The sequence below is a fragment of the Zophobas morio genome, unplaced genomic scaffold (assembly GCF_036711695.1).
Source record: "Zophobas morio isolate AGI-343-1 ecotype UQ-CSIRO unplaced genomic scaffold, CSIRO_AGI_Zmor_V1 ptg000026l, whole genome shotgun sequence".
NCBI lineage: Eukaryota > Metazoa > Arthropoda > Insecta > Coleoptera > Tenebrionidae > Zophobas > Zophobas morio.
Window position 1 is genome coordinate 1,082,539 of NW_026972131.1, and position 12,670 is coordinate 1,095,208.

Here is a 12,670-nt window from a genome sequence, read left to right on the forward strand (position 1 = left end):
CGATTTCTCAATTTTTTGATTTCTCAATTCAATTCAAAATTTCGGTTTGAATAAATTATTTTTAATTTTTTTCAATTTTTCGTTGTCTCGATTTTTTGGTTTCTTGACTTTTATTTTGAAATTTTTGGATTCTTCATTTTAAAATTTTTGTATTCCTCATTGTTTCAATGATACAATTTTCCGATTTTCCAATAATTAATTTGGATAAATTTGTTCTTTCGCTGAAAAATTAAAAAACTAAAGGATTAAAAAAACAAGGTCGAAATCTTTAAAAAAACAAAGTGTTCTGAGGGGGCCTAACAGGAAAAAAGTCTTTAACACAAGGCAAAATTCCTGATTTTGAGTGTTTTTGAAAGGGAGATTTGTTTGGACGAAACCGTATTCTTGTTTGGAAAAGCGGGGTATTTTCCTTGAAATGTTGACATTTGGAAAAACAGTCGAAAGTGATTAAAAAAAACAAAGTGTTCTAAAGGGGCCTTACTAGTAGTTTTTTAAAAGCAACAAACGTATAATTTGTTATTTACACCAAAATAGTTCTGTAAAGCTAGCTTTAGTTGTTGATATGGCAACATCGCCGCCGAATTACTATCTTTCAAGAAATTACAGCGTCCTTGTCACCACAGAAAACAAATCAATATATATCCAGCATTCCAGAAGCCGCTTAGATTAGTACCTGAGTCGGTAACTATCAGTCGATCGACTCCCCAATCGCTTTAAACAGTACTGGGCCTTCAACTTTCTAAAAATAAACGCCAAGTAATTTTTATCCCAAAAATTTTGACAACCTCCTGCATAGTTGCGCATCTCGATTCGACCAATCCAAACAATTTCCGTGCTTGCGCGTGCGCAAATCGCCGGGGCTGTGGAAGCAGCGGTAGCCATCTTGTGAGCGTCGGGTGATTGTTTGAGAAACGCTCTCGACGAGCCAGTGTTTTTAACACGGTAGTACCAGTTATTGTCATCGTAAAGCTCCGATAGCCAAAAAGCCGGCATGGGTGATTATCAAGTAGCGGGAGTTCAACAGGATGCTCTCGGGGCTGTCCAACTAGAGCTCGGTGGAAATCCAAATGCTCTGGCATTGCGTCGGCCTTTTGACCCTCTGGCCCACGACTTGGAAGCGAGTTTCCGACTGACGCGTTTTGCCGACTTAAAAGGCCGTGGCTGCAAGGTGCCCCAAGAGGTCCTCAACAAACTTGTGGAGGGGCTTCAGCAGGACTACAACACCGCTGCCGATCATGAACATGCCCATTTCATGCACTTGGCCATTCCGAGAATTGGTATTGGTTTGGATTGCTCGGTGAGTTTAACAAAATAAGTACGTTCTTTCAGATTCGTTCGAGTTATGGTAGCACGCAAAAAATTGCTAGTTTACGAAATGTGCAGCCTCGTGGGTAACTGAGTCTTTAGGTTATAATTCTACTAGTTACAGCCGGCTTTTAGAATTTTGATGGTCGCACGTGCATATTTTGGTAAAGAACAAGTACTGGATGATTCAAACTTTTCGTATTAACAATTACTTAGTATTTTTGCGTTTTTGTAAACATTGCTATTTTCACAGGTGAAATACGTGTGCATGTTGATGAAGCTGAGTAATTTTATTATAACTGTATTGAATATATATTTAAAAACAATGTGTAGCATAATTTCTACACTTACTGCATTCCCTTGCCGCTAATTTTCACATTCTGTGATTGTTTCTAATTCTGTCCCTCAAAATTGAATGTTGTCAAAATATTAAATGTTGACAGCGCGGGAAATTCAAAAAAGTAAACCATCGCTGTTGATGTTTCTGATTCTAATTAGCTTTCAAGCTTATTAGTATTGTAAAATAATTGTTACTAGGGATAATTTAATAATGTCAACAATATGAACTGGAAATAATTTTAATTTTTTATCTAATTGTAATTTTCCGGATGTCTCAAATGTTGGCGTAGAATACTTTTGATTACTTGGTGTATTTGTTACAGCAGTGAAATAGCGATGGCATTGTCGATATAAAACCATTAAATCTACTTGGAAATATAGAATTGAAATAACACCCTGAAAACACCAAACCTGAGATGAAGTGCCGACTTCGAGTAATTTGCATCCGAAATAAATCGACGTAAAGCTACAATTCTACAAAACGAACTAAAGTTATTTCTTAGCAAAAATTATTTCGCCCAAATTATTCCAACCTAAACCTATACACGTCCAAAGGTACAATGGTCCAAAAAATGACGATCGGTGTTCCGAATTTAGTTAATTAATTAAATATAGATAATTTAAAACCTTTGTATCCTTTGCACATAGTTATTAAGACATAAACAATACCCACGACGGTACCCCAGAGATAACGTAAAATGACGAGTCGTTTTTGGTTGCGCAGATGGTTAAATAAAAAACTCCACCCTAAAATCTCTTGTTTAAGCGATAGCATCTAATTTTTTTTTGTTCAGATAACAAATTTTATTGGTGCAGGATAGGAATTGACGTATGTCTGTCATGTTTTATCGACGTGTCACAGCTTGTAGAATACGAAAATGTCGGCTTCTTGTTTTCATTTGTCTGTAGATAGGAAAATATCATAAAAATGTATCAATGCATTCATACTAACAATTGATGACATTTATATATTTAATATTGCGCATGCGGGTTATAAAATTAAAAATTTGCTGAATAAATCCTGTCGAAATGTGCAAAATATGATCACTCTATATTTGTAATTTATTTATATTAATTGCATTCATATTTTTTAGATTTTCTTATACAGGCTGACTCAAAAAAATGAATCAGTGAATTTATTTTATTAATTAAAACAGGTTGATTTTCCCAGAAAATTTTGACAATACAATTCTGTTATTTTTCAATTTCCATTGTACACTAAATAAAATAAGTCAGTGAAATGGAGAAAGAAGATAGGCGGAGCTAAATTAAGCTTGTTTCTAGTTTTATGATCAAGCAGTAGCCCCGCCCACCCACTCCTTTTTCGTTTCAGTGACTACTCTTAATATTGTTCACTCCAAGCTTAGAAAGTTTTAGCCCCGCCCACCCACCCCCACCTCGATTCTGATGATTTTTTTATTCTTAAAAACTTAAAACACGTTTAAAATGGAAAATTTTTGTAAGGAAATATGGATTTTGCAATTAGGCTCCGCCCCTAGGTCTGTCAACGAATGAAAATTCCATTATTATTTAGATCAGGGCAAGTAGTTAATATACATACTATTCTTTGAATACCACGATACTCACTGGTAATTTCTTGTAGAGAAATAATAAGAATTTGGCAATTAAATTTCGCTTCTTTGGCTCTCGACGATTAAAAAAAATCATCACAATTGAGCCAGGGTGGGTGGGCGGGGTTTATATTTTGTCTTTTTTTTTTTAATATACGTAGTCGTCTTTTCAGAACAAGAAACTTAAAACGTGTTTAAAATGGTAAATTCTTGTAAACAGATATCTTGCAATTAAACCCGCCCCTCGTCGGCTTACGACGAATAAAAAAAAATCGTCAGAATTGAGATCGGGCGGGTGGGCGGGGCTTATATTTTGATTTTTTTTTTTTTAAATATACATGGCTATCTTTTCACAACAAGAAACTTAGAACATGGTACATTTTTGCAAGAAAATATCAATTTTTCAATATGGGACGGAGCCTTGTCATTTTAAACATGTTGAAGATTCATGTTGTGAAAAGAAGTCTACACATATTCAAATAAAAAGCCATAATGTGAGCCCGCCCACCCGCCCTATCTCAATTGTGATGATTTTTTTTATTCCACATGAACCAAGGGGGCAGAGTTTAACTGCAAAATACTAATTTCCTTACAAGAAATTAGAAACATGCTTTTGAGTATCGGGTTAGTCAAAGAATACTATGTATATAAGGAAAAAAAAAAAGAAAAATATTTACCCCGCCCGCCCACCCCATCTCAATTCTGATGATTTTTTTATTCTTAGAAATTTAAGGGCCGATTTATAGAACGCGAGTTAAATATTTAATTGGGTGTTAAATGTTAACATCTAGTTAATTTGAAATGCTGACATCTCATTGGTCAAAACCAGGTACTTCAGCCAATGGGAATGCGAGTAACTTAACTCACTGTTAAAATTTAACACGACGTTCTATAAACCGGGCCTAAAACACTTAAATTGGTGAATTTTTGTAGGGAAATATGGATTTTGCAATTAGGCTCCGCCCCTAGGTCTACCAACGAATAAAAACTGGATTACTATTTAGATCAGGGCAGGTATGGGTGGGGTTTAATTTTTTCTTGATACATAGACACAGTATTCTTAGAATAATACTATACTTAAAAACATGTCTTACATGGTAATTTCTTGTAGAGAATTAATAAAGATTTTGCAGTTAATTTTCACTCCTTTGGCTCTCGATTAAAAAAATATATATCACAATTGAGACAGGGCGGGTGGGCGGGGCTTATATTTTGCCTTTTTCTTTTCAGAATAAGACACTTAAAACATGTTTAAAATGGTAAATAGGGATCTTGCAATTAAGCCCCGCCCCTCGATTTGACAACTAATGAAAAATTTATCACAATTGAGATAGGGCGGGTGGGCGGGGCTACATTTGCCTTTTTTCTCTTAATATGTGCAGACTTATTTCGACATCAAGAAATTTATAAAACATGTCTAAAAAAATTCTTTTTGGAAAAACCATGTTTACTTCTCATTTTGTTCATGAAAACATTACAGACAAATCGAAGGCTAATAAAATACTCAGCTTGTCAGTATTTGAATTTGAGTCATTTTTTAAAGTATTACATTATACAGGGTGTTTCTTTTATTTAATGCAACCCCTGCAACTTTTTTATTCGGAAAAATAGGTCTAGTTCTTTGAGCAAATTTGTATCAATTTAAAAGATCTATGTGATGGCAATCTCATTTTTATTATCCGAACCGGAAATGACGTCAACTTAATTTTTTTATGGAACACTACGTATATTTTTTCATATGTGGAAAAAAATCAAAGCAACTAATATTCTAAAATCATACTTAAAAAGTTATTCAATAAAATAGACGAAAAATTCATATTTATTGATGACAATGTAGTAGCTTCAAAAATTGACACTCATGCCATTTATTCACATGTGATCTTTTAAAATCATACAAATTTGCTCAAAGAACTATATGCTTATCTTTAAAAATAAAAAAGTTACAGGGGTTTCAAATAAAAAAAACCGAAGGTATACAGGGTGGATGACAAATTATTAAAAATCGCACGACAATGTATCATACCTCAAACTTAATAGCTGTTTGTAGAATTTTTTTTTGTACATCATTGGATTCAGAAAAAAAATTATTCCAAAGTAGTGAAAAAATGGGCATGTGCCTTTAAAATAAAAAAAGTTGAATATCAAGAAGGCTACAAATAGTTATTTTTATTTATTATTTGCAAAAAGAATATTTTTTAATCGTTAAAAGAATAAATAGTAATACTTGGCAAGGTAAGACTGATTTGGCAAATGACTTACTCTCTAAGAAAATAGAGGGCGGGTGGGCGGGGTACCACTTGCTAAGATAAGACTGACTTTAGCAAATGACCTACTCTCCAAGAGAATAAAGGGCGGGTGGGCGGGGCTAATACTTGCTTAAGATAAGACTCATTTTGGCAAATGTCTTAGTCTCTAAGAAAATAAAGGGTGGGTGGGCGGGGTTAGTACTTGTTAAGATAAGACTGATTTTGGCCACTAATAAGTATTATTAAATTTATATTACGCGAGCATGAAATTATATTATAATTATCACCAAAAGTAGAAAGATTGCTAAAGAAGTTAAGCGTTTTTGTTCGAAAACCCCTAATGTTTTGATAGTAAATAGAAGGAAGTTGAAAGAAAATGGCTGACACTAATACAGTGCAGAAAGCAGCTCTTATTAATTTCAATTGTACTACGTGTAAAACACCAGTAATTAAGAAAAAAGTGACATGTGTTAATTGTAAAGCTACATTTCATCAAAGTTGTGCACAAAGAACAAATTGCTGTTCCAAGAAATCAACAATTGCCTATCATGAAAACGAAAGTTTCGCTGACGACGGCGACGATGACATTGAAGAAAATGTGACCTCACAAGATATTCTTACAAATTTTCAATGGGAAAACATGAAACTCAAAGCAACTATTGCAGAAATGTCAACAACAATAGAATTGCTTAAAGAACAACTACACTTCTCAAGAACTGAAGTTGATACTCTCACGAAACAACTTAAGCAAGTTAAAAATACTTCGATACTTGGTAAATATGCATCTGTCGACATTGTAAATGAACGCTTCCATCAAATTATTAACGAAATTCACCAAATTAAAATCGACCTATATAATAAAACTGCGAATTCAATCGTGAGCGTTGAAAAACCTCAGTGTGCGATTGATAAAAGACTTATTTCTACAGGTACTGCTGCTGATTATAAGAAAACAAAAAATGCACAGCTGATGCACGATAAACAGCTGCAAATTATGAATGAAATTATCTATCTGAATGAAGATGGCAACAAAACTCAACATGACGCAGACGATGATGTCTTCCAGGATGGTTTTAAACTGGTGACTCATAAAAAACGTGGCAATAAGAATGAGAAACAACTTAACTCTGATAGCAGCCCCAAAGGAAAACCTTCTCTTAACGAGAAAAGGAGATCTAAACCAATAGTTGGCAGTGGTGTTTCGTCAAGTGCGAATACCTTAGTTGGTGTTCCAAAGCGCAATAAAACTTCTAGCTTTCATATAAGCCGCCTTCTTCCTGGTACAACCGTTGAAGTTGTAGTTGCATTTTTTGCATCAACGTCATCAGAGATAAACTGCGAGAAAATGAGCTCTAAACATCCAGAAGTATACTCGTCTTTTAAAATCACCGTCCCAAACTCATTAACTGAATCTGTAATGGATTCAAATTTTTGGCCTTCTGGAGTAACTGTCAATAAATTTTTTTGGAAGCGCACGAATCAAAACCAAGTGGCCTAGCTATTACTCACCTGAACGCAAGATCCTTGTGTAACAAATTTCACAAGTTCAAAGACATAGTACTCCAACATGATTATTCCCTCATCGGCGTCAGTGAAACATGGTTTCCACCGGATGTTCCAGACGATACTTTTAGCTTGCCAGGCTACATCATTCGCGAGGATCGTGCCACAGTAGGTGGAGGTGTTGCTTTATATGTTAAGTCTTTTCTTAAATTTGAAATTTTAAAGTTTTGTTCGGATGAAACTTCTGATAGCTCTATTGAATACTTATTAATTAAACTTAAGATAAACTCACAAGAGATTGCCGTAGGTACATTTTACAGACCACCTGATATTAATTTTAACAATCTAAATTTGCTAGGAGATATTATAAATTTTTTGACCCTTAAAAAACTTGATTTTATATTTATTGGTGACTTCAATGTTGATTTGCTTGTTGATTCTCCTGGTAGCAAATTTCTAAAATCTTTGTTATTTGAACTTGATTGTAACCAACTAATTAATGATCCCACACGGATTACCAAGGATAGCGAATCTCTCTTAGATCTAATTATTGTTAGTTCAAATGTTGAAATTATTAAATCTTGGGTATCTGATCTTGCACTAGCCGACCACAACAATATTCATTGTATAGTAGATTTTAATAATTATAACGAGATAACTAATCATAAAATTATTAGAAGTTTTAAAAATTTAGACATAAATGAATTTGCCAAGGATGCTGAGAGAATTAACTGGAATCAAATACATATATATGTTGCCAGACTTAGATGAAAAAGTTAAATATTTTAACGAATGCATTTTAAGTATTTTTAACGTACATGCTCCATTAAGAATCTGTTGTCATAAAACTAAAAGATCTCATCAAGCATGGTATACTCACAATCTTAGAAAATTGAGAATCCTAAAAAGGAAAGCTTGGAATCATTTTTGTAGGGCAAAGCTTGAACAACATAAAAGGTACTATTGTGAATTAAGAAATTTTTATAATACTGCACTAGAGCAAGAAAAACGTGGTTTTATGACATACAACTTTACACAGAATTGTAAAAATAATCCAAGAAAATTTTGGGCAACTTTACGGAACTCTAATATAATAGCAAGTAAAAATAATGAAACCATACCTCCTGAACTAGCTAATGCTGACCAGATAAACAACTATTTTATAAATTCTGTTCCTGCGGTCACTACAACATCTAGCTTTCGTGATTACATTGACTCTCTCATTTTTCTAATGAGAGTAATTTTGTATTTTCACCTGTGGGAGTAGAGAAAATTGAAGAAGCAATACTGAAATTAAAACCTTCTATTATGGGGTATGACGGTATTTCTGGTAGGATGTTGAGAATTGCTTTGCCATTTGTTAGTGCCCCCTTGACACACATCATTAACTTCAGTTTTGAAAATGGTTATGTTCCCAAATTATGGAAAACTTCATGCGTAACTCCCATACCAAAAAAGAATAAATTTACATCTCTGAATGACATGAGGCCCATTAGCATTCAGCCTGTTGCTTTGATGATTGCTGAGTCTGTTATTTATCAGCAGCTTAGTGAATTTATTAATTCCAAAAACATCATACCACCGGTTCAATCAGGTTTTCGTAAATGTCATAGTACCGCTACTGCACTTGTGTCGTTAACAGATCATATAATTAGCAATATAGATTTAGGAAATTTAACTTCTGTAACGTTATTAGACTTAACCAAAGCGTTCGACTCATTGAACATAGACTGTTTATTAGAAAAGCTCTACTATTATGGTATCTGTAATCCAAACTTTGATTGGTTCAGAAGCTATTTATACAATCGTAAACAAGTCTGTCGTTTAAATACAACTGAAGGTCAAGTTTTTTCTAGTGAGCGCAGAGTTAGCAATGGGGTTCCTCAAGGCTCCAAATTAGGCCCTCTACTTTTTTCCTTTTTTATATCTGACATTGTTTATATGCCAAAGTTTTGTAAAATTCATCTATACGCCGACGATATTCAATTATTTTTAAGTTTCCCTCCCTGTGAAGTATTACGTGCTCAAGAACAGATCAATCATGACCTAAACGAGATTTACAAATGGACATCATCAAATTCATTATTGATTAACACAAAAAAGTGTCACAATATCTTGTTTGGCACATCACATAAACTTTCAGGCGTCAGTCTTCAAATTACTATTAATAATGAAAAAATAGAGTACGTAGACAAGGTTAACAATCTTGGGGTTATATTCGATTCTGAATTAACATTTTCCTCTCATGTGTCTCATATCTGTAGAGAGTGTTACTTAAAATTTAGGCAACTTATTCCTCTAAAACATATTTTAAATGGAAAAACTAAACTTTTGCTTATGAATTCGTTGATTTTATCACGCCTCAATTATTGCGATCAATTGTATGGTCCTTGCCTTACTATAAATGACAAAGCAAAGCTTCAAAAAATTCAAAACAACTGCATTAGATTTATTACAAATGTTCCTTTTGGTGATCATATTACTCCATATTTGAGATCTTTTGGTTTACTTAAAATGAACGAACAACGTTGTATTCACTACAGTTGTTTTCTTAACAGTGTCTTAAAGGAACATGCACCAGTTTATCTTTACGATAAAATATTGAAAAGAAGTCAAGTTCATTCCAGAAAATTACGATTTGTCGATGCACAACTTGATATACCTTCGCATAAAATGTCAATGTTTAAAACTTCATTTTCTTACTTGGCTAGTTACGTTTTCAATAAGTGCCCTGAGTTAGCATGTGGGTACTCTAATTTTAATCTTAAAAACAAAATAAATAAACAAATTTTGAGCAATAATTTCAACATTGACACAATAAAATTTTAATGTGTTTCTTTTTTCTCGTCTTATTTTATTTTGTATACTCTTGTTTGTATTTACGGGTTTGGTTCTTAGAAATGTATCAGCGTTGAGCTGTAGCCGAACCTTTTGTTCTCACATTGTCTCTTTTGTAGAACAATAAACGCTTTTATTATTATTATTATTATAAATATTTAAATTACATTGTATTTGAGCGAGACTGGTTTGAAGAAGGTTTTTGAATTGTAGGTATACCATGAACATATTTTGTATATTTATTTAATACATTTTCTTCTCGTTCTCTACTAGCGCCGCCTACCACCGCTTTATTTCCTTAGAGGGTGTGTCAATTTTGTCTTAGCAAATCCTAGCCCCGCCCACCCGCCCATTATTTTCTTGGAGGGTATATCATCTGCCAAAATCAGTCTTACCTTGGCAAGTACTAACCCAGCATTTGCAAAAATTCTCATCTTGGCAAGTAGTAGCCCCACCCACCATCCCTTTGTTTTCATACACGTTATGTTATTTGGCAAAATCTGCATTATCTCAAGAGGTACTAGCCCCGCCCACTCGCCTTTTCTTTCCATAGGTTGCTTTCTGTATACCAAAAATTTATCAAGGGGTACGAAAAAATTAAATAAGCCAATTTTCGAAGACTACGCTCTGGATTATTTCCAAATTAAATTGGAAATAATGAAAGCCTCTACACTATGATTTCCTTACAAAATTTACCATTTTGAATATGTTTTAAGGTTTATTGTTGTGAAAAGACGGCAATGTATGTCAAGAAAAAAGGGCAAACTATAAACCCCACCCACCCGCCCTGTCTCAATTGTGATGATTTTTTTATTCGCCGTGAGCCGGAGGGGCGGAGTTTAATTTCAAAATCCTCATTTTTCTATAAAAAATTGCCATATAAAATATGATTCAAGTATCTTGTTCAAAGAAAAGTATGTGTTACGAAACAAAAACAAGTAAAAATGAAGCACGATCCACTCATTTTTCATTCGTTGTTAGACCAAGGGGCGGAGCGTAATTGCAAAATCCATATTTCCCTACAAAAATTTACCATTTTCAATGTTTTAAGATTCTTATTGTGAAAAGAAGACTAGTATGGTAAGAAAAAAGGGCAACTGTCAACGTAAAATGTCAAAAAAATTGTTTTCAGTCCAAAATATTAAATTTGCCATCACTCTGTATACAACTGCGGGCTACATCAAGAGCGTGTTGTCATGCACATTAGTAATTTTAGCGTGGGGTTTTTAAAAGAACCTTGGGGAACGTTTTCTAGGATTACATTTATTTTTTTTTTGTGTAGAATATTGTAGTTATTTTTCAAAATTATAAATTAGATTCATTGAAAAAAAAACTATTATTTACAAGTAGTAAATGTAATACCTAGGTTGGTGTATAAGAGCAAATTATTTTTACTTGTTTCTGGCACATTCCGATTGTCTACTTACTGTTTTAGGTGACACCCGTTCGTCATGGAGGTTTATGTTTGGTTCAGACAACTGACTTCTTTTATCCCTTAGTAGATGATCCTTACATGATGGGAAAAATAGCTTGTGCCAATGTTTTGAGCGACTTATACGCGATGGGAGTGACTGAATGCGACAATATGCTTATGCTACTAGGAGTCAGTACCAAGATGACAGAAAAAGAACGTGATGTAGTTATTCCATTAATAATGCGAGGATTCAAAGACTCAGCGCTTGAAGCAGGCACAACTGTCACAGGCGGACAGACTGTGGTAAATCCGTGGTGTACAATAGGTGGTGTTGCAACGACCGTCTGTCAACCGAACGAATATATCGTACCCGATAACGCCGTCGTTGGAGACGTACTCGTTCTAACAAAACCACTAGGCACACAGGTACATTATCTTATAATTTTAGTCACGAAAAAAATTGATATTTTTGCAGGTTGCTGTAAATGCACATCAGTGGTTAGATCAGCCGGAGCGCTGGAATCGTATTAAATTAGTTGTAAGTGAAGAAGATGTTCGCAAAGCGTATCATCGTGCAATGGACTCTATGGCTCGTTTAAATCGCATCGCGAGCCGCCTGATGCATAAATATAATGCTCACGGTGCTACAGATGTCACAGGATTTGGTCTCTTAGGACACGCACAAACTTTAGCGTCTCACCAAAAGAATGAAGTTTCGTTCGTTATACATAACTTGCCGGTAATTGCTAAAATGGCCGCTGTCGCTAAAGCTTGTGGCAATATGTTCCAATTGTTGCAAGGCCACTCCGCGGAAACTTCTGGAGGGCTTTTAATTTGTTTACCTCGCGAACAGGCAGCTGCCTACTGTAAAGACATAGAAAAGCAAGAAGGTTACCAAGCTTGGATTATCGGTATTGTGGAAAAAGGCAACCGAACTGCGAGAATTATTGATAAACCTCGGGTTATTGAAGTACCAGCTAAAGAATAAATACATTTCAATATTCCAAGTATTTGCTGTTTATGACTAGCTGTTAATTTTATAACTGCTTTAGTCATAACCCTTTACAGTAACAGTTTCAGCTTTTTATAATTATAAGTTTTGAGTTTTTAAAGAAATTGGTCGAAATTTGCGTGGTTTTTAACTCTGAAATTTTGTTGATTACTGCTACCTTATAGCTTGTAGTTAAAATATGTTTAAGCAGTTTAATTGATTTCAGCTTTTGTTACAGATTTAAAATGTTTAGTGATGCATTTTCCACTAGAAATAATCTCATATTCTCGTTAATAGTCTTAGATTATATCTTATCTGTATAATATTTCATTTCGTATTTATGTTTCTGTCAAATTTTAGAATTAGGTAAAGTCATATTGGTATTTTGTATAATAATTTTTCAGATAATTAAGAATTCTGCTGAGAAATGTGTTTTCACTTGATCTGACGTAACCCTGCCTTA

The 12,670-nt window shown here is 34.1% G+C and overlaps 1 protein-coding gene across 1 annotated transcript; it reads left to right on the plus strand.

Annotated features, from left to right (window-relative positions):
• Positions 1-841: 841 nt before the first annotated feature.
• Sps1 (Selenophosphate synthetase 1) lies at positions 842-12,635 on the plus strand. The gene is made up of 3 exons (XM_064065241.1): positions 842-1,297; positions 11,238-11,642; positions 11,692-12,635. The coding sequence occupies exons 1-3, from the start codon at positions 992-994 to the stop codon at positions 12,202-12,204; spliced, it is 1,224 nt and encodes a 407-aa protein (XP_063921311.1). The 5' UTR covers positions 842-991; the 3' UTR covers positions 12,205-12,635.
• The last annotated feature ends 35 nt before the right edge of the window (positions 12,636-12,670 follow it).